Raw genomic sequence first — 24,252 nt, 5'->3', positions numbered from 1 at the left:
TGAACTTTTAGAAGAATAATTAGATTTTTGAAGAAAATAGAGTCATGAAACTGTTGGGTATTTTTTTTGAGGGGGGGGGGGAGAGCACATGAAACATAAGGACTTAGGGGAAGGAGGGTGAGGAGAGTAGCATAAAATATTATTTTTCTAAAAAATATTTTCTACTCTCTAACCAAAGATTATTAAAAATTATGATATTGCTGAGGCTATAATTTGCTATGTATAAAAATAGAACTGAATAAGATGTATAACTAATACAAGTACTAGTTATACATAGATTAAAATATACTGTCAAAAGAGGGTTAATAATATCAAAGCTAATATATATACTTATATTATTTTTCCTAAATATTACTATGTGATTTCAAAATTATGTGCTACCTATACTAGTGTGATGTAACAGATATTGCATAAGATTAATTAAGATATGTGTAATATAATACGGGACATCATGATTATTAATAAAAAAGAAGAAGATGTTGAGGAATAATGATCTATATAATAAGGACAGGACAAATTGACAAAAAATAACAGTTGGAGGATTGTGAGAAGGAAAGGGATGGCACTTGTACTTTTTGTATGTGGTGTGAAAAATAGTACTACTAATACTACGGTGGTGATGTGACTATTATTTTGGGATTACATTATGATTGTTTAATTTTAATGCATATTAAGAACTCTGACTGATCATACTTAGAGAGGTTATTTCTGATATGAAACAAAGCTACTTCTTTTTTATCTTTCTAATTTCATTATCTATTTTCTCGTATTTTTTTTAATTATTTTTCTTTATACTTTAATGTTTTTTCGTTAGCTGACTTAGCAACTCAGAGCAAATGTATGCCAGTCTTGCAACGACATGGGGCATATGAACGGAGGGCAAATTTAAATATTTTCACAGAGTTAAAAGACAAATTTGAATTTTTTTTCTGCTATTATAATATTATAGTTATTATAAAAGTTAAATTTAAAATTCGCTTTTATCAGTACATAGAAACAGAACGTAAACTCTTTTCGATTTTCTTTTTCTCATTTCATTACCCACAGAATTGGTAAAACCAAAGGGCGAACATAATTTCCTTCAAATCTGGACGGTCCTACTTCATCATTTTGGACCTTGTGATAAATATCTAATCAATGAGCTTACATCTTAATTAATTCTCGTATACACGTTTCTTATTCTTATACTTGGGCTATGACATGTGTTTTTGATACATATGAGCTTTGGTCTTCTATTTTTTCTCCCCGCTATATCCCCGAAATAATGAAAATATTTGCTATCAGGGTTTTTTTCATTCAAAGGGTTTGGGTCGAGATTTTTAGTATATTATAAGTGAAGGAATCTTATTCTTATATGAGTTTTGATTAGGAAACTTAGTTCTTATTCGTCCTATTTTTCTTTTGTTCTTGATTTTTCTATTACTTTTGCATAGGCTTGGGTTCCAACCCGAGCTAAGACGAGTTCAACTGAGCTCAGTTAAACTCAATCTTACTTATTCTAACTTTTCTTGTATCGATTTTACAGAAATGTGCAAAATAAAAGCACATAAAAATGTCATGATAGGGATATGTCTCATGTATGTAATATTAAAAAATAAATAAAGAAGAAGAAGGAAAGAAACCATTTATTAATGCAAAAGATTATGGAATTCTTACCATAAAATCTCTAAAAGAACCCGATTTACAATATTTTTATGAAGTCTATAAATATATAAAGTTGTTTTGTTAAAAAAAAAATCAATATCTTAACTCACACAAAAAATAATACTATACAATAACACTAGTATAGTAGTATTTCAAATTTCAGCCTCCTTTTCATAAAGTCACATAGTAAGATATAATCCAAAACGCAACTTAAGTTCATGGATTTGGCCATTTTGGTAAAGTAAGTTCTTGATTAGCTTTTCTCATGAAACAATAAAAAGGTCTGGGTTAGCTTTATCAACTTTTTTTATTAACATTAAATTAAAAATGAGTTTCTTGACAAAGAAAAAAAGGAAAATACAGTACAAAAAAAAGTGTATACACACCACCTGCCCACTGCAATTAAGAATTTACTATTAATGAAAATTAGAGACCACCAATTAAAATATGTATGTGTATAATTTATAATTAGTTATTATGTAAAATTTTCAAGAGAAAATTTCATAAAGTATTACAATTTAGAACTTAATTACCATACGTTAACTATAGTTTGCCTAATTATCATACGTAATTACTGTTAATTGTTACCGGCTTATATCATTTGTGTTTAGACTCGCAACGAATACGCCGTGTGTCGACTATATTCGTTCGCACAACGAATACAACTTGTATCAACTGTATTCGTTTGCGCAGTTGCATTCGTTCGAACAATAAGTATAACTTGTATCAACTGTATTTATTCGCACAACAAATACAATCAAGGAAATATAAAGGGGATTTTACAAAGGATACAACCTGTATCGATTGTATTCGTTCTCGCAGCAAATAAAACCATGACGAAATATAAAAATACATAAAAATAGAATGCACTCATCGAGAGTCAAGAGCTCCGCTTACGAAGTGAGTGTTCTAACCAACTGAGTTACGAGAGCTTATTGCTTCTTCTTTTTCCAGTTTAAAACAATTGATCTATTGTTTCAGTATAAGATATAGATTTGTTATAAAATTTAAATATAGCTGCAATTGGTAATTTTCAGAAAGTAAAACTACAAATAGTAAATACAGTATATATGTTTGTTGTGTCACGTAATCGTTTCCAAATTTCAATTTTAATTAGTCGGGCCAATGCTTTTCGGATTAATAGTTGTTTGGCCAAGCTCCAAAAATCAATTTATTTTGAGAAATATTTTTTTTTCAAAAGTATTTTTCTCAAAAGCATTTTTGGTGAGAAACAATTATGTTTGACTAATTAATTTGAAAAACACTTCTGAATAGTAATTGATGTTTGATCAATCTTTTAAAAGCTGCTTCTAAATATATTTTTTTCAAAAGTACTTTTTTAGAGAAATTACTTTTTTTTTTCTCCAAAACTGATTCTGCTTGTACTCGTAACATTTTTTTTCTTTCAAAAATTTAGCCAAACATTTCAACTTAAAAAAGAAAAGACGTGAGAAGCTAAAAATTCTTTATTTTTGTTTGTATTTTCTAAATAAAAAGTGGGTCCTACTTGAACAGTTTATTTCGGCCGCCTGCTTTGTCGTCTCTCTCTCATTTTTCTTCCACCCTTGTTGTCCCTTTCTTCTTGACTCTTTTTTCTCTCTCTCCCCTTTGTCTTTTTCTCCTCTTTCTATTCCCTCTTCATATCCATCTCTTTGCTTTAAATTTCACTTTCTTCTTTTATTTTCTCTCCCCCTTTCTTCTTCTTCCCTTTTAGCAACCCCCCTTTGTCTTACTACTGCTATATTTCTTGTTTCAGAAAACTGTCTTTTCTTCTTTCTTTCTGAAAACCCCAAAAAACTAGGAATAGAAATCACTATTTTTTGCATACCCTTTATCCCATATTCAGTCAAAAGTGAAGTATGAAAGCTAAAAAACTGATCTTTTTCAAGATCAGTGGCCCATTCTTTTGAGTTTTGTCCCAAGATTTGATTTTTATTTGAGCAAATAGTCATGGCTGGCAGTAATGAAATTAATGCTAATGAATCTAAGGTACCCCTTTTATCATTTTGTTTTTTGTGTTAATTTGTTGGTTTTTTTGCTAATCATGGGATCATTTTGCTTGTTAATTCATGGTTTTTAAATCTATTATAGGGGTTTGACTTTAGGTGTTGTAAGAAAGATTTAGTTTTTTTAGGACCCAAAATTTAAGGGCAAAAATTAATCTTTTTTGCATTAATTATAGGATTTGAGCTCTGCTTATGTATTTGCTTTGTCATAATCTAATATAGGGGGTTGACTTTAGGTGTCTAAATATTTTTTTTTTTTTTTTTGAGAACTCAAATTATGATTTAGGACAAAGGACTAATTTTATGTATGTGATTTGTCATGCTTTGTTTGATTTTTAGCATAGTCTCTTAATCAGATATAGGGGTTTGACTTTAAGTGTGTAAGGAGGGCTGAATTTTTGGAGAATCCAAAATCTGATTCAGGGCAAAGGATATCCAAAATCTGATTCAGGGCAAAGGATAATCTTTTACTAAGTATTAATTAGGACATGAGCTTTGCTTATGTATATGCTTTGTTTGATTTTTCTTATAGTTTCATAACATATTACAGGGGTTACTTTATGTATGTAAAAATATTTTTTATTGAGAAACCAAACTCTGAGTTTGGACAAAGGATGAATCTTTACCTCTAGTTTTATGATAAGACCTTTCCTAATATATATGATTTGTCATACTAGTGTTTCTTTGCCTATACTGATTCAACCTCCTTCCTGAGCCGAGGTCTATCGGAAGCAGCCTACACTATCCTCCCCAGACCCTATTAGTGGGACTGGGTTTGCTGTTGTTGTTGTTTGATTCAACCTCCTTGTGAAATCCTCTTTTGCTTTTCTGTTGCTGTTTTGGGGTTGTTTCTTTCTTTTCCATTTACTACATGTTTTTTCTGGCTGTGTAAAAAATCTACAGATTTTTACCTTCGTTGGAAATAACTATATTTGGATTATCATAAGATGCATTTGGCTATTATCAGTTTGCTTCTAGTGCTATGAGGAGTTGGCTATTAGTATCTTGAATCAGTAAACTTCTATAATAACTTTGCATTTTGTTCCTTTTGGCAGAGGGTGGTTCCACTTAATACATGGATACTTATATCCAATTTCAAGCTTTCTTACAACATGCTTCGTCGGCCTGATGGCACGTTTGACCGTGATTTAGCTGAGTTCCTAGATCGGAAGGTCCCTACAAACTCCATTCCAGTCGATGGGGTTTATTCTTTTGATGTATTTGATCGGGTGACGAGCCTTCTTAATCGAGTGTATCGATCTGCTCCTGAGAATGAGGCTGATTGGGGTAAACTAGAACTTGAGAAACCTTTGAGCACCACTGAAATCGTTCCCGTTATAATTTATTTCCACGGTGGGAGTTTTACTCATTCCTCGGCCAATAGTGCTATTTATGATACGTTTTGTCGTCGCCTTGTTAAGATTTGCAAGGCTGTTGTTGTTTCTGTGAACTATCGACGATCGCCAGAACATCGATATCCATGTGCATATGACGATGGATGGGCTGCTCTAAAATGGGTCCAATCAAGAACATGGCTTCAAAGTGGGAAGGACTCGAAAGTTCATGTCTACTTAGCTGGTGATAGTTCTGGTGGTAATATCGCTCACCACGTTGCAGTAAGGGCTGCTGAAGCAGGTGTCGAAGTATTAGGTAATATCCATCTTCATCCAATGTTTGGTGGGCAAAAGAGGACAGAATCCGAGAAAAGATTGGACGGGAAATACTTTGTAACGGTTCAAGACAGGGATTGGTACTGGAGAGCATATCTACCAGAAGGGGAAGATAGAGATCATCCAGCTTGTAATATATTTGGCCCGAGGAGTAGTAGTCTTGAAGGACTAAGGTTTCCAAAGAGTTTAGTTGTCGTAGCTGGTTTGGATCTTAGTCAAGATTGGCAATTGGCATACGTCGAAGGTTTGGAAAAATCCGGGCATGAGGTGAAGCTCCTATTTTTAGAACAGGCAACAATCGGTTTTTACTTCTTGCCTAACAACGATCACTTTCCTTGCCTAATGGAGGAGATAACGAGCTTCATCCATGCTAACTGTTCTTAGATTTTAGTTAACTTCAGCTATACATAACAGAAGCTTGACATCTCACTCGGTTTTTTTTTCGTTCTCTGTAGTGAATAGATTGGTGTGTAGTTATCTAGAATTACTTCACTCTTACGCGTCAGCATATTACGTGTGATAATACGAGTATCTTTATCCATCTGGCAATCACTCGTTTGATCTTCTTGATATAAAGCCGTTTTAATGTGTTTTTCTGAGGGGTAGTTGGCTCTCTTGGTGCCTGAGAATTGTAACTTCTGGAAATTGGCAGAAGCATTTTGTTATGAGCTTTAGCTAGGGGAGTTTATCTACCTTTGAGAGGAATAATATATCAGAATATGATGTTGTTGTTTACTTACTTGATTTGTATGTTGTGCTTATGAAATACTATACATATATAAAGATTTTGTCTGTTCATTTTCTCCCAAGAACTGAACTCTGCTTTGTTTGCATTCTGCTTTTCTTTCTTTTCCCCCTAGTTATGAGCTTATATTTTGATCTTCCTACTCTCCTTTTAAGGGATTGAGAAGAGATTTTATCAACTGCTCACTGTTAAGATGATGTTGGTTGGATGTTACTTATAAATTTTATGCAAGTATTTCCTAGACCACTAACATTTCTAACTGCTCATTTTGTTTTCATGCAAGACATGTGTTTTGTATATAAATCTTCACTAATCATGGTTAGTAATACCCAAGTATTTTCGCTTTAACTTGTTACTCTAACGATTGAATTATCTAGTTTGATTTTCCGAATGATCTCCTTTAATATATTGGTTTTTATTACTTTTACAGAAAAAGTTCAAAATTTAATTAATGAATCTTTGTGGGTACAACTCTATTTGTTCTTCGTGTTTCGAGGGTTGGTTGGATTAGTGTATTTTTCGAATCTTGAATGACACAGACCTTTCTGAGATATTTGATCTCCATAGAAATCGAGCATTATGTGAATCTTCTTCTTGAAGTATATGATTATCAACAAGTGTTCGGCCGCACTCCGAATTGATCTTGAGGAAGAACAATCAGACGTTTGGTCCCTTTATCACATATTTGGTCCATTTATATCCTTGTTGTCATAAAATATCTCGTATTAATAGTTGTTTTTAACAGATTCCAACGTTAAACAGGTAATCTTCACGCGTCCAAATTCTTGGAGGAAAAAAGTTTCAAATTTACACCTAAACTTTTGACTATGCCTTAAAATTACCTTCACTTTAGAGCTCCATCACGAATCAAAAGCAAGAACAAAACTTTTCTTAACGCAACATAAAATTTAACAAAGGACAAAATTTCCGTAGTTCGGATAAGTATATAGACAAATTTGATCATTTTTTCTTTTCCTTTATTCATAGAAAATGAGACTTCAGAAATTTTGGTGCTAACTACTTTTCCATAGGTCTAACAATCCTCGTCCTCGTTAAAACCAAATAAGGCAGTCTGTGCAAAACATTGGCATATTGATTAGACATCCTTGGTTTTAATGGAAAGTCCAAGAATCAATGTCTACATCTTTCACTCTTTTATATATCATCCACAAAAGTTGTCTCTAAAATTCAATTTAAGCAACTGAGTGGATTTATTACTGTAATGGATAGTGATATTTTTTTTAAAACTTTTTTCCTAAAAGACTTTCCTTTTTGTATCCCACTATGGATTTTAAGTTCATTATCGTGTAGCTTAAAGGCGACAGCCAACAATTGGGTTTCCCTTTATTCTGCAAAAATGTTAAAATAAGTCACCTGTTAAAATGCTACCGCGCCTAATATAAAGCTACCCGGGAGCAATCAACATGGGTTGTGTTAGAGTGATAAATACTCTTTCATCCTTAATCAAGAATTTCGGATTCGAGTCCTGTGTATAAATTCACTTTTGTTAGGGAATATTTTACCCACCAATATAGTACTTCCCGTATCGAACCTGAATTTAATCGGATCCCAATCCGGACACCAAATATCGGGTGAAAAACAAAAAAATAATTGAAATATACATAAGTTCATATACTAGTATTTAACTTATATACAATGATGGTATAAAACCAACAAGGGTGGTGGTGATCAATAAATACTCATTAATCTTTAACTAGAAATCTTGTGTTGGAGCCTGGGGTGTGTTGTTACTTTTGTTAGGGAGCGTTTTACCCAATACATTTTTTTGGCATTAATTCAGATTAATCAAACCCTAATAGGGGTATCGATCACTGGATGAAAAATAAAAATAAAATATGATCTGCCGATTGGGTTTATGATTTACTTATTCTTAGCGAGTATATTTTATTTATATATATATATAATACATATGATGGCATTTTTTTAGTTTAATCGGCTGTGTGACTTATCAGTCACGGGTTCGAGTCGTAGAAACATGGGCGGCTCAAACACATGTGTGACCTAAAGCCAAAGTTTAATGTGAGACCTAAATTTTTAAAAGGCCAAATATTTTTTTTTATTTGAAGTCATTTTTCTATCTTTTCGAGATGCAAAGTTATTAATAACTTTTTTATAATCGATTTCCTATGATAATTCTTTTTCAACTGATAATATAGTTAACTCATTTAATATATCTTAAGATATTGTTAATCTTAGGTAATATCAATTATAATCTTGAAAAACTTTTTTCGTTTGAGGTACTGTTATAGAAATTTTGTACTTTTTGATGAGAAGTATTAAATATATATATTTTTAAAATACTTATAAACCTATTATTTCTAACCCCCTTCCCCCCCCCCCCCCCCCCCCAAAAAAAAATTGGGGAACAAAGGCAAAAGCCTTACTTGGAACAATGTTAGAGTCAGCCCTGCGTAGAAACATACATTAATGCTATTATTAGGGTAAATTGTCTATATCACACCTCTTGAGGATACGGTCATTCCCCGGATCCTGCATGAATGCGAGATAATTTATACACAAGACAACCTTTTTTCTTCTATTTAAGCTAATTCTTCTAAAAAAAAAATTGGTGTAACTAAGGTGTGGAATTCGTGAGTAGGCCTGGACCATAAAGAGGAATCCCAAATGTCACAATCCTCTGCCCAAAAGGCCAATGCCAAAACTCTGTCCACCCAAAAAAATTAAAGAGAGATCTCAAAAGAATGATTGGACATAGAGAGTGAGTACGAATCATCGTTATCATTTATATACATAATTGTCAATTAGGTAATCATTGTAGCTGATTTGATATATACTTCTTTGTCAGCTCTTGGGGGGTCTTCTTTTGGAATTTGGGATAGTAGAAAAAGATAGACAAAGACTGTATAATGGCCTCATTGTATTTACTCGACTTTGTACTTCATTTAGCAATGCTTGGTTGCTTGCTTTAGGAGCCACCAAGTAATTAGAATTGGTATAATTACTAGGGTAGTAATTACACAATCTAGTAATTATATAGTATTATAATTACGATGATTTATTTGTTTGTCATAGTGTAATTATAGTGTAATTATAAGTTTACTGCTTGATTGCACAAGTGTAATTACACAATTAAATTAAATTCTAAATAAACTAATTATCAAGACTTAAAAGTTAATATAATAAATATATGCCTATAAATGATTTTTATAAGTATAAATGATATTAGATTTGGTATTTAAGATGTATATTTTTTCGTGAATATACATTAATTATTAATCATATATTTATAACTAATATTGTAAAAATAATTTTTATATATTTTTCAAATTAATAAATATTTGGTTTAGTTGCTTACAAAAACTAAAAACATACGTTTTGCAAGAACATCATGAAATGCATGTTTGATAAAATAAATTAATATTTATAAATATAATGTCATAACATTATTCAAATATTTGACAAAACTAATCTATCAATTCTAACTAAAAAATGAACTACATGCAATGTGAAATAACTACTAAAATAAGTAAATTGGAACAAAGAATATAACACAATTTCAAAATTCCAACAAAAAAAATAGTTTAACATATGTCAAATTCCAACATAACTTAAGATTATGAAACATAATAAGTTTATAACCACATTCAACAACGAAATTCTACTTTAATTGCATCACTCATTATATGTCAAGTTTGTTAATGACTCATTATTTTTAATATTAGAAGATGTAGTTTCGAAAACTAGAATAATAAAAAAAATATATATAAGCAATTACATGGAATCACAAGAAGTAAAGATAGAGAAATAAAAGATAAATAATATATAAAAAAATATTTTTAAAAATTTCAAAAGAAATTAAAAAGTAAAATTAAAAAAAAAAATTATAATAATAGAAATATAAAGTTATAAAGAAATTAAATTAAAATAAAAACAAAAAATTAAGGAATTAAAAAGCAACATTGTAATTACATAGTGTAATCACCACTAATTTTCACCCCCCCTTGAGAATTAGTGAGTGTAATTACTCCCCTCCAATTACACCAAATTCCATGCTGACCAAGTAATTACTTGGCCAGACAAACATGCCAAACTGTGTAATTACACCAAATTACACCCAAATTCAATTCCTAGGTGATTTTCCAAATAGGCTCTTAAGGTTACTTACTTACGGGGAAATATATAGCCGCTCTTAAAATAATAGTTAATAATGTATATTGTTGGTATATTTGTTATATACTAGTATCTATGAATGTGCGTTGCACGTTAATAATGGCATGTGGTGATTTAAAGATTATTTATATGAAGAAACAATAAAATTTAATTAATGAGAGAAATTTTATGTATAATAATACAACAATCATCTAATTATCGAAAAATATTATTACATCAGCATAATACATGAATTTAAAATAAAAGGACATCATCAAAACATATACAAATGATCAATTTTGTCATGTTAGTTAAATAATTATGTATTATAGTTTAAAAGAGTTTAATGTGATGGTATCTTAACGAACACTTCTTTGTGGACAATATTCTTTTGTGTATGTTTCTTCCTAATGCTTTGGTTACTCTGCCTTAACCAGAACTCTTGTTGTCGATCTTGATATCCCTCTGAAAGTACAACATATAGTTGTTCGTGCAAGAAAATATATTGCGGTAAGTATAGTCCAATATTTAGGGTCCTTGTGCTTTATTTATTATATTTGCAAAACATAAATATATTAAAAATTATTTTCACACAAATTAAAAAGGATATTATTTAGTTTTAGAAGACGAAAGTTGAATTCACGGATAAGCATATACTTAGCAGGACATTGACCAGTATCATAATTTTTGCATGTATGACGTTATTGTCAAAACTTCTATATACCATTTGTGTGCTATTACATAAGCTATTTGGCGTATCTAAGTCTTTCAGTAGCATGACATGCATATTTTTCTTCAAAATCAACCTATATACAATGGAAGATCAATTTTAATTTAGTTTATTATATATGCGGTGACACTAATATACGTAAGAAATAATAAACTCGACAACAAACATGTGTGGTAGAAGACCATTTAGTATTCAAGTATTTAAGTATTTTTCTTAGTAGTAATTATTGGTATCATTTTCTGTTAAAGTCAAAAACAGAAAAATATTTTATTTTTACTATAAAAATTTGCAATCAACCTTTTATTTAGTTGATCAACATATTCATTTCTGCTAGCTAAGATATTTTTTTAATTGTATCATGCGATTTGCACAAATTGTATTTTAATTTAATGATGCAAATATTTCTCTTATTAAATGCACTACTATTACTATTGAGATCGATAACCAAGTGTTCAGGAAGAACTAAATCATCTTTTATTAGATGCTCTTCTTCATTTCCAACACGAAGTAAGAAGATACTGAATAATGAATATGTTCTTACTTTATATTTCTTGTTAGTTGAATATTTTTCATTTGAGTCCAGAAGTATAACTTTGGCAAGTTAGTTTTTACGGTCTCTACTTTTGTCGATTTTGGAACTTGACATAAATTACCTCCCAAACCATTAATTTTCCACCAAACGGTTCATTAATATCCAATATATGTCTAGAACTATGGGCAATTATTTCGATCGTTTGACACTTAGCCATAAGTGCTTCATCCCATATTATCGATTTTGCTTTCCTTATAAATTTAGCACCATTGCTCTGCTTTGATATATTTGTGAGGGTTATTTAAGTTGTTTGAAGATGTATATCAAATCTGAAGTGGGTGGTCTCACAATAAAATCGTTGTTGGTACACCACTTGCTATTATTGATAACAGTGTCATGCCTCTTGATATGATATTTGCAAGTAATGCATGACATATAAATATTATTTCGATTTCGCCGGAGGCATCTACAAAGAATAATCTCATTATAGCAGAGTCGACTCTTTATAATATAGTTTTAAAAACGTGTTCTTGTTTAGGATTTAACTTCGATTGTGCTTACTCAGACACTTGTATAGCATTTTGATTCTTAATAATATACTAACCTTTTTACTTTGTGTTCTAACGCTCTTTTTTTGGAATAAATTGGTGTACCCTAAATTTTGTTTTTAAACTTGAATAAGAATTTTACTCATATGATGAATTTAAAAAATAATTGAATTGGATTCTCTCACTAAATAATTAATTAAAAGATTTAATTATTTTATTTTAACATAAAAATAATTTATTCTATGGTGATTCAGATCTTAATATTAGTTCATATCTTCTTTTGAATGTTTAATCTTAACTATAACTTTATCCACCATAAATTTTATTTTTAAAGAGTAAACGATTGATGTGACATTTTGTCACGACCCAATTTCATCTATAGGTCGTGATGGCGCCCAACACTACAGTTAGGCAAGCCAATTGATAAATCAAACGTACATTGGTTAAACTTTTAATCCAAGAAAATAATAAAATACCAAATTCTACCAATGTGTGTGCCAAGAACCGGTGTCACAAGTGCATGAGCATCTAATAGATTATACAAAACTCCGAATACTGTCTGAAATGAAATAGACAGAATATAAATATAAGAAGAGATACTTGTAGCTGCAGAACGGCTCAGAAAGGCAGCTCACCACTATGCATCGGGATGACGTGGATATGTGATGATAGGTCCTCCACTAGTACCTGTATAAGATCCTGCACAAAAAGTGCAGCAAGTGTAGTATGAGTACGTAAACAACGTGTACCCAGTAAGTATCAAGCCTAATCTCGAAGTGGTAGAGACGAGATGACCAACTTTGACACTCACTAAGGGTTAATAATAATAATTGAAATAAGACTAGAATATTTAAATCAGCATGATTCCCAGAATATAACAATAATTTATTTAACCAGCAGAAATAATTAAATTCCTTCAAAATGCAATATAAATCCTTAAATATATATTAAATCCTTCAATTTCAATAAAATTCCAATATATCAAATAGCTTTACAAGCTGCAATTCAATTTCAATGAATTTCCAAATTATCAAATAGCTTTACAAGCTGCAATAAACCGTCAAAGTATCGTGTAATTCTTATTATTATTAAACACGATTTCTGCCGAGGTCGTTCGGCCCGATCCAGAATATTGTGTACACTGCCGAGGGACATGCGACACGATCCATAGATGCATCTATCCTGCCGAAGCGTTCAGCTCGCTCCACAAGAAAGGAGGACATTTTCTTATGTACCTCCGGAATGAGAGTATATTTGTTATAAGATAAATTCAGGAGGAAGAACAAATTCTCTTAACAATTAAATAAACTTAAAAAGAACAAAAAAATCAAGTATATGAGATTTTCATCCTCTAATATTTTTATCTTACAATTCATAATATATATGTATATATATGTCAAATAATATTAATTAAACAAAGAATACAATTTACATAATTAATTTATGCTTTGAATCCTAAACTACCCGGACTTTAGCATTAATAGTAACTACGCACAGACTCTCGTAACCTCGTGCGTACGTAGTCCCCACAAGTAGCAACAATTATTTAATTTTAATCACCTATGAGGTAATTTCCCCCTCACAAGATTAGACAAGAGACTTACTTCGTCTTGCTCCAATTTAATCCACTAGAAGGCCTTTTTCACGATTATCCAACTCTATCTGGCTCGAATCTAGCCAAAATAATTCGATACAATCACTAAAAATTATAAGAATCAATTCTATAAGAAAATACTACATTTTAAATAAAAATTCCGAAATTAATTAAAAATTCGTCCGTGGGGCCCAAGTCTCGGAATCCGACGAAAGTTACGAAATTCGATAACCCATTAGATTACGAGTCCAACCATACCAGCTTCCCCGACTCCGAATCGATACCGAAATCTCAAAAATTCGTTTGTATAAGATTTCTAAAAATTTCCCAAATTTCCATCTCAAAACACTAATTAAATGATGAGAACATTGATATATTTATGTTTATAGACCAAATTCAAGTTAGAATCACTTACCCCAATGTCTTTTCCTTGAAAATCTATCAAAAATCGCCTCTGCTCAAGCTCCAATTTGTTAAAAATGGCGAATGGGACGAATTTCCTCTTATATAATTCTGCCCAGGCAGCCCTCGATCCTCAGCCTCGATCCTCGGCCTCGATCCTCGATCCTCGGCCTCGATCCTCAGCCTCGATCCTCAACATCGATCCTCGGCATCGATCCTCGGCCTCGATTTTTGGGAGATCGATTTTTGAACCTCGATTTTGAGCCAGAATTTCCAACAGAAAGGAAAAATTGCAGCAGCTGTTTTAAGTCTAACTTTTGATCCGTTAACCATCCGAAACTCACCAGAGGCCCTCGGGACCTCAACCAAATATACCAAAAAGTCCTAAAATATCATACGAAATTATTTGAAAACTCGAATCACATAAAACGATGCTAAAACTACGAATTATTCTCTCATTCAAGCTTCATGAAACTTAAAATTTCTAACTTCTACACTTGATGTCGAAACCTATCAAATAAACTTCGATTGACCTCAAATTTTACACACAAGTCATAAATGACATAACAGAGCTACAAAAATTTTCAGAACTGGATTCCGACTCCAATATCAAAAAGTCAACTCCCCGGTCAAACTTCCAAACTTTAAATTCCTATTGTAGCCATTTCAAGCCTAATTTCACTACGGACTTCCAAATAAAATTTCGATCACGCTCCTAAGTCCAAAATCAACATACAGAGCTGTTGGAATTATCAAAATTCTATTCCAGATATTTGCATATAATTAGACATCCGGTCACTATTTGAACTTAAACTTTTAATTTTTTCATCAAAATTCCATATCTCGGGCTAGGGACCTCAGAATTTATTTTCGGGCATACGCCCGAGTTCCAAATCACAATACGGACCTACCGAAACTGTCAAAATACTGATCTGAGTCCGTTTGCTCAAAATGTTGACCAAAGTCAACTCAATTGAGTTTTAAAGCTCTAATTCACATTTTAATCCATTTTCACATAAAAACTTTCCAAAAATCTTTACGGATTGCGCACGCAAGTTGAGGAGTGATAAAAAGTACTTTTTGAGGTCTTAGAACACATAATTAATTATTAAATTTAAAGATGATATTTTGGGTCATCACCCATTTCACTTTTAGATTTTTATGTCTGTAGAATCATTAGTGGTATTGACTCTTCCCAACCATTATTTTTCTCTTTCTCACATATTTATATTCTTAAATATTTTCTTTGTTGTTGTTAATAATTGGGTATTTTTTAATTTTACACGAAAAATTGATAAAAAAATATTATTTGAGTATGAAAATAGTTCAAATATAATATAAAAATATATTATTATTGGACTATTCCCCATCCCCCCCCCCCCCCCCCAATTTCAGCTCTTTATGCAGTCTATTCAATATTGCTTTTATTTGTTTTGGTATTGGGCATTATGGAATGACAATGTATTGCCAATACGGAGGATTCTTATGAAATTGACTTTATTAAATCTTCCTACATATTTTTAATAAGAATATAATAGATAAAATTTTATTAATTTTAAAGTATTAAATATTAAAAATTAGCATAGAAGGTATTGTAGTCCAAAAAATAAGTTATTGCAATTATGTCCTTTCCCAATGAGTTCTTCCGTTTAATGGCTATTTTGGTATATTAATATTGCATTTATGCTTGTATAATAATATATGCTCTCCTTTTTCTAAATGGATTTGGACAATATAATACATTATCAAATTAAATTAGTAATAGAACATTATAATTCGTTTTCAAATTAAATTATTAATAGGAATTTTTAAAAAGTATATCCTAAAAGAAATAGGATTACATGACTAAAGATATTTATTTGTTCAATTTTATATGAATTAGACAACCGAAAAGTAATTATACTAATAGGATTCCTAATGTGTAGTATTATGTCCTAAAACTAATATGATTATAAGGCTAATATCTAGAATTTCGGTTATGTCATTTTATTATGAGTTATTATGCTTAATATTATAAGGTTATTTTTGTAAACCGACATTGTATTCATACTTTTATAATAATACTAGTCTCTATGTACGTGCGTTGCACGTAAGTCTTAAGTCAATTATTTATCTGACAGAACATTTCAATTTTTATCTTATACAACACTACTCCAATTAATATAACAACTTAATGTAACAAATTAATGTGCGTTTGCAGACACCATATTCATCATCACATATTTTACGTCACTCCAAATTCTTTTACCTCATATTGGCATCAATCATGATTTTATTAATCAACTATGTTTGTATCGTTAACCTTCTATTTTTCACCTGTTTTTGGTTCCAACATGCAGCTAGAACAAACTCCCGATAACTACATCATCCCGTATAATAAGTATCTATATATCTCAAATTTGTATAATACGCATCTATATATTTCAAATTTGTTACTTCTAATTATCCGATATCTTTAAAGAAGAAACTTTAGTTGTTAGTGCCCTTCCGCTAAAATATTACATAAACTCAAGATTTATTGAAAGCATATCTACAATATTACTGGCTTTAATAAAAAAAAGTAGTTATCTTCTAAGGGTCGGTGTATATGTAATAGATAAATAACATAGAAGGTGCTTGTAAGACTACTTGTATGTGTAATAGATAAATAACATAAAAAAGTAGTTGCTTGTAAGACTACTTGTATTAGAAAGGTATGTCCACAATTATGGACATACCTTTCTAATACAAGTATGATCAACTTTGTAGGGTCGGTGTATGTGTAGTCTAAATAAAAAAGAATTCCATCATTAGGTAATTTATAATTAAATTCTTAAATTATATAAATATTTAAGGGTATAAAAGTCGATCAATATTTCGGGGATATTTTAGTCATTCAACATTTAACATAAATTATTCGTGCTTTTATAATAATATAGATAGATAGATAGATATAGATATACATTTATGTATGTTATATATAAAAATAGATAAATTTTATACAATTTTGCGGCTAATAGATATAAATAATTTGTATCGCGAACTAAAAATAATAGTTGCCTTGCTCATATACCAGTGATAGGATGGATTTGTGCACACTTCAATTATTCTATTATATAATACTTGTTATTTTTCACCGTTAGACGTATTGACTTACTATGTTGTTCACTAATGCTTAAACATATAGAAAGAAATAATTCAATCCTTTTTGTGTATGTTTGAATTTAAACCATGGTTTCCTAAGAATATGACGTTCTGAAATATCTAACACAATTCTTTTTCATTAATTTTCACAACTTTTGCACCATATCAATGTGATGTTTTACTTACAAATTAGCTGCTTGAATGTTACTTTATTATTTTATTTCACTACTATTGGCATAATACATAAATCAAAATAAATTTTAAAATTTTACTAAATTGAACACCGTCATAAAAATTAAGACGAAAAAATCTATATATACTCGAAGAGGATGATGACGAGGGATTTTGGGTTGGGTTGGGTTAGGAACTTAGGATGGCATAAAATTTGCTAGGGAGTGGGGACCTAGACCTAAAGAATTCATGTACGTACAATTATTTGTTTTGTTTTTTATGAGGATTAGTGCTGGATGCATGTTTTATTAATATTGAATAAATTAAATGTGGGAAACTTGGAAGAGACAAGGTCAGGTCCTTGTCATCAAATGAGAGTTTTCTTCATGTTCAATAGTAAAAGGATAGAATTTCTTAATCAAAAGTATCGGCTTTAAGTTTAAAAAGTATTATTTATAGAGTATTACATTTTCCTCTCACGCAATGCAAAAACGAAACATACAAGATTATAAAATGAATATCAGAGACACCGAATAGAAAAAAATAATAACAATACATTTTGAAGTTATCGTTTAAAAATCCTCACCACCAACCATTATAGACAATAGATTTTGTCCTTATATAGCTTGAGAGCATCTTATATTACCTTTTTTTTTTTTTGCTTTTTGACTGTTTGGATATAATCCATTTCTTATTGAGGTACATGTATTTCATCTCCAACTGATGAAATACATTTAGGGATTAACAAAGAACATAGAGACTATAACTAATTTATCAAAACAAACGAGAGATGTTCTGTAAGATATTTTTTTTGTGTTTAACGGTGCGTTTGATACGGAGGAAAATATTTTCAGAATTTATTTTTTTCATGTTTAATTCAATTAAATGATTGAAACTACTTTCTTTATGAACTCGGTTTCATCCAATTTTAAGAAAATGACTTTCCTATAAAAAAGAATGAAAAATATTTTTAGAAATGATTAGGCTTTTTAATAACCATGCATAAATATTCGTCTTCAAGTCAACCGGTGAGTGCTTCATTCTGCGCCCTTCATTTTATGGACTTTTTCCTTAGGAATATGGGTGAAAAGGATATTTTCAGTTTAGAATTTTCAACGATTTAATCCTAATGATAATTTATAACTTCGTGTTATCAGTTGATTTTACTGATTTTTGTTTTAAAGTCTAAACCAATAAAATTTTGAAATTTCAAATTGGTCATCTGCATATATCTTTTTAGTTGTTTTTAAAAAAAAATGAGACAACGGTAAATAAAATTGATTAATAGGGTAAGGAAGACTTATATAGTAAACTCTTTTTAATTTTTCTTTTGTTGATCCGTCAACGTTTGGTGTTCATTTTGAGGATCGATTAATCCGGATGTGCATTGGTAAGTTCCACTTTAGGAATAAAATGATTTCTTTGTTAGGTTTAAGCTTGTTATAGCTTAAAATAGAGTGAATGAAAAATGGAGGAAAAAATAAAATATTTAATTTTTCATCTTTTGACAAAGGATATTGTCCCATATTGGATGAGGAAAAGACTTTTGATGGGTATATATACAATTGCACTTCTTCTAGCTCTTAAAGAGTTGAGAAGAAGACAAGCCTCGCGTCGTCGTCGCTCGGCTTCGGTTGACTTGATTGATTCATTTTTTGAACTTTCCCGTTAGAATTTAAATTTGGCGGTTTGCGTAAATGGTCGTTTTATAAAACATCCATTTTGAGTTGCAGCCTTTAAATGAAGAGTAACTCTTCGGTAATACCAATTTTTTGGCTATAAATATATGATCTTTCCCACAGATTTTTCTTACAAAAATTGCTACCGATCTTTGAGTTCGTTGGTCACCGGGGTTTGAAGTACCGCTATACCGGTGAGGGTATTCTGTTCTATCTTGGGATGAAATAATCCTAAACTTCGGGTACTAGGAAGGAATTAAGTTCCTTAAGGAAACACTACGAATTCAGTGGGCTCGGATTAATTTTCTATTTTTTTTACATTTCTGATTTTACTTTGCTTCTGGTTTTTTAATATATTTTCGAATACAAATTGATAACAAGCTTAAGGAACTTAATTTTTTTGGTATTCAACTTATAATTTGTTTGTGGGAGACTAAATCCTAGTGATTTTTACTCTCATTTTGGAGACTAAAATCTTCGCATTTTCTACTCCTTGGTTGAGATTAAAGTTTTTGTGATTTTCTACTTGTTTTGTATCCGATTTGAAGATATAAAATCTTCACCGTGTTATTTAATCTGTTTCTATTAAAGTTTATTCGGTTCGAAGATTTTAAAAACTTCACCATTAATTAATTTTTTGTTTCTGTTTTGTGACTAACAGAAATGACAAAAATAGTAACCCTCATGGTTGGCTCAACGAGCAATGTTGCTTCTTCCATTTGTTCTGTGCCAGCACCGGCTCCGGCGAAAAAGCCCAAAAAAATTTTCGGGATTGAATTCAAACGTTGGCAACAAAAGATGCTCTTTTATTTGAATACTTTGAGTCTACAGAAGTTCATCAAGGAGGACGTTCCGGTTATGCCGGAATCAACTCCTGAGAATGAACGTTTTATTGTGACTGAGGCATGGAAGCACTCAGATTTCTTATGCAAGAATTATATTGAGGATGATCTTTACAACGTCTATAATAATGTGCAAACTTTGAAAGAACTATGGGATGCGTTGAAAAAGAAGTATAAAACCGAGGATGCCTGATTGAAGAAGTTTGCTGTAGCCAAAATTTTGGACTATAAGATGGTAGACATCAAGCCTGTCATTACCCAAGTTCAAGAGTTGCAAGTTATAATTCACGATCTCCTTGCTAAAGTTATAATCCGAATTAATGCTTTTGTCGAAAGTATTAATTTTGTTACTAATTACGAATTTTTCATTGAAGGTTTGGTCATCAATGAGACATTTCAAGTTGCAACAATGATTGAGAAGTTGCTTCATTTATGGAGGGACCTTAAGAACTACTTGAAACACAAGCGCAAGGAGATGAAATTCGAAGATCTTATCATTTAATTGAGGATCGAAGAGGAGAATAAAGCTGCCGAAAAGAAGACACGAGGAAACTTAACAATTATGGGAGAAAATATTATTGAGACTGCTCCAACTAATCCGAAAAAGAAGAAGAAGTCTTCTGGACCAATGAAATATCCCAGCAAGAAGAAATTCAAGAAAAACTGCCACAACTGTGGAAAGCTTGGACATAAAGCTGCAAAATGTCGTGCTCCAAAGAACGAAAAGAAAAAGGGTCAAGCAAGTATGGTAGAAATAAATGATGATATTGATGACTTGTGCGCTATATTATCTGAATGCAACTTAATGGAAAATTATACGGAATGGTTGATTGATTCTGGAGCCACCCGCCATATTTGTGTTGTTAGAGAAGCATTTGTTTCATATGCTCCCGTTGGTCTCGACGAGACCATTTTAATGGAAAATTTTGCAATAGCCAAAATTGAAGGTTATGGAAAGATATTCGTGAAGATGACATCTGGTAAGGTGGTGACTCTGAACAACGTTTGTCATGCTCCTGAAATAAGGAAGAACTTAGTTTCTATTTCACTTCTCATCAAGAACGGGTTTAAGTATATTTTTGTTTCAAACAAAGTTGTAGTAAGTAAGAACGAGATGTACATAGTAAAAAGGTTACCTTACTAAGGGATTTTTCAAACTAAATGTAATGGTTGTTGACAATAATAAAATTTCAGCTTCTTCTTACTTATTTGAGTCAAATGATTTATGACATATACTTTTGTGACATGTCAATTATAAAACCATGCGGAAAATGATTAATTTGGAAGTATTGCCTAAGTTTGAATGCGACAAATCAAAATGTCAAATATGTGTGGAATTTAAGTATGTTAAACATCCTGATAAGTCAGTTGAAAGGTATTCAAATCCTTTAGACTTAATTCACACAGATATTTGCGACATAAAGTCAATACCATCTCGCGGTGGAAAGAAGTATTTCATAACTTTTATTGATAAGTGTACTCGCTATTGCTATGTTTACTTACTTAGTAGTAAAGATGAAGCAATAGATGCATTCAAGCAATACAAAAATATAGTTGAAATGCAGTTAACATGAAATTCAAAATGATAAGAAGTGATAGGGGTAGTGAATACAAATCTCCTTTTGAAGAAATATGTTTAAAATATAGAATTATTTATCAAATAATGACCCTTACACGCCCCAATACAATGGGATTTCAAAAAGAATGAATCAAACATTAAAAGAGATGATGAATGCTTTATTAATAAGTTCTGATTTGCCATAGAACTTGTGAGGGAAGCCATTCTTACGGTTAACCGAATACTAAATCGAGTACCTCATAGCAGAACGCAATCCATTCCATATGAAAAATGGAACCCGCTTAAATTATTTTAAAGTGTGGGGGTATTTGGTAAAAGTATAAGTTCTAAATCCAAAAGGGTAAAGATAGGACCGAAAACCGTTGATTATGTTTTCATATGATATACAACCAATAGTAACGCATACCAATTTCTAGTTCATAAATCAAAAAATCTCGGTATTCATAATAATACAGTTATAGAATCAGATAATGCTGAATTCTTTAAAAATATATATTCGTATAAAAAGGAATATGATTCGATTGGTGAAGGATCTAAACGACCTAGGCAAGAAAAAAAAGAAAGTCCGTAATCAAAAGGATCCAAGACGTAGTAAGCGTCAAAGAACATCTACTTTCTTTGGACCATATTTTGTGGCTTTCTTTATGGAAAATGAGTCTCGAATATTTAAAGAAGTTATGTCTTCTTTAGAATCATTATTTTGAAAAGAGATAGTCAATAGTGAAATAGAATCCATACTGAATAAACATACATGGGAATTGGTTGATCTTCCTCCCGGCAACAAACTGTTGGGTTCTAAATAAATTTTTAAGAGGAAAATGAAAGATGATGGCACTATTGACAAATATAAGACTATACTTGTGGTCAAAGAGTATAGACAACGAGAAGGTCGTGACTATTTTGATACATACTCTCCAGTTACAAAAATTATGTCCATACGGACGTTAGTAGCATTAGCTGTGGTATATGATCTTGAATTCATCAAATTGACGTTAAAACGGCCTTCTTAAATAGAGATTTGGAGGAAAAAATTTACATGAAACAATCTGAAGGGCTTGTGATTTCAAGTAAAGAAAAAAAGGTATGTAGATTTGTTAAGTCGCTTTACGGACTAAAACAAGCACCCAAATATGGAATGCGAAATTTGACCAAACAATGTTGTCAAATAGTTTTAAGATAAATGAATATGATAAATGTGTGTATATTAAAAATGTTCCAAATCACACAGTCATTATTTGCTTATATGTGGATGATATGTTGATAATGAGTAATGATATTGCCAACATAGATGCAACTAAGCGTATGCTAACTAGCAAGTTTGATATTAAAGATTTGAGAGTTGCCAATTTAATTATGGGTATTAAGATCTATAAAACTCCTCAAGTTCTGTGTCACGACCCAAAATTCACTAGTCATGATGGCACCTAACCCAACCCGTTAGGTCAGCCAATTAACAGTTAACACAATTATAATAAAATAAAGGTGACCATCAAATGATATATCTGAATTCCATACAATATCCCAAGGACTAGTAGTACAAGTCATGAGCTACTAAGACTCGATTATTGCAAAAACTGATATGAAATAAATACAACTTCTGTTTGAAATGTACATAAATAGAATTCGACTCTAAAACTACCCAGGGACAAATGGTAGCCACGTACGGAAGACACGAACATCTCCAAAGTTAGCTCCCGTCATCCACCACAGCTCCACTCCAAGATCTGCACGCAAGGTGCAGAAGTATAGTATGAGTACAACTGTAATGACCCGACCGATCGTTTTGAGCTCCTACGCGTCATTCAATATCTTGAGGCCTTGAGTAGCTTCACTTCAGGTATTATGACTTGTGCGCGTGGTCGGAATTGAATTTTGGGAAGTTCGGAGTTGATTTGGAAAGAAAATTCTAATTTCAAAAGTTTTAAGTTGGAGGAGTTGACTAAAGTATGATTTTTAAGTAAACGACCTCGGAATCGGGATTTGAAGGTTCCAAAAGGTTCATATGGTGATTTTGGACTAGGGCGTATGTGTGATGACCCACAATGTTATCTTTAAATTTAATAAGTAATTCTGTATTCTAAGAAATCGAAAAGCACTAATTATCATTCCTCGACTTGCGTGCGCAGTCCGTAAAATTTTTCGAAAAGTTTTTATGTGAAAAATGGATTAAAATGTGAAATAGAGCCTTAAAAACTCAATTGAGTTGACTTTGGTCAAAATTTTGAGCAAACAAACCCGGATCAGTATTTTGACAGTTTCGGTACGACCGTATCGTGATTTGGGACTTGGGCATATGCCCGCAATTTAATTTGGAGGTCCCTAGCTCAAGTTATGACCATTTAACGGAAACAAGTAATTTAAAGGCTAAAGATTTCCAAGTTTGACCACGGGGTTGACTTTTTGATATCGGAGCCGGAATCTGATTCTGAAAATTTGAATAGCTCCATTAAGTCATTTATGACTTGTGTGCCAAATATGAAGTCATTCCGGATTCATTTAATATCTTTTGGCATGAGATTTGCAAATTGAAAAGTTTAAAACTTAAAAGTTCGAATCGAGGCGTGAATAGTAATTTCGATGTTATTTGACATGATTTTAGACCCCCGAGTAAGTCCGTATTATGTTACGGGACTTGTTGGTATATTCGGACGGGATCCCGAGTACCCCGAGTGTGATTCAAATCGAAATCGGAACAAGAATTGGACTTAAGCAAAAATCTAAAATTTGGCCTTCTAGTGTAATCGCACCTGCGGATTTTTGACCGCAGGTGCGAGCTCGCAGAAGTGAGCCTTCCATCGCAGATGCGCCCGGGCGTGGCTGGGCAAAAGTCCGCAGGTGCGGAAACCTGCATGCACT

At 31.6% G+C, this 24,252-nt stretch overlaps 1 protein-coding gene across 1 annotated transcript; it reads left to right on the top strand.

The window, feature by feature from the left end:
- Positions 1–3,228: 3,228 nt before the first annotated feature.
- LOC107799015 (gibberellin receptor GID1B-like) lies at positions 3,229–6,123 on the top strand. The gene is made up of 2 exons (XM_016622078.2): positions 3,229–3,633; positions 4,706–6,123. Exons 1-2 carry the CDS (start codon positions 3,595–3,597, stop codon positions 5,702–5,704), a joined length of 1,038 nt encoding a protein of 345 aa, XP_016477564.2. The 5' UTR covers positions 3,229–3,594; the 3' UTR covers positions 5,705–6,123.
- Positions 6,124–24,252: the final 18,129 nt, after the last annotated feature.

Source organism: Nicotiana tabacum, chromosome 17 (genome assembly GCF_000715075.1).
Source record: "Nicotiana tabacum cultivar K326 chromosome 17, ASM71507v2, whole genome shotgun sequence".
NCBI lineage: Eukaryota > Viridiplantae > Streptophyta > Magnoliopsida > Solanales > Solanaceae > Nicotiana > Nicotiana tabacum.
Note: the sequence above shows the minus strand (reverse complement) of the source record. Positions and strands in the feature narration are given on the sequence as shown.

Coding starts and splice junctions, on each gene's coding strand:
- LOC107799015 (XM_016622078.2), top strand. CDS start 3,595: ATGGCTGGCAGTAATGAAATTAATGCTAATGAATCTAAG. Junction 3,634..4,705: donor TTAATGCTAATGAATCTAAG/GTACCCCTTTTA, acceptor TCCTTTTGGCAG/AGGGTGGTTCCACTTAATAC.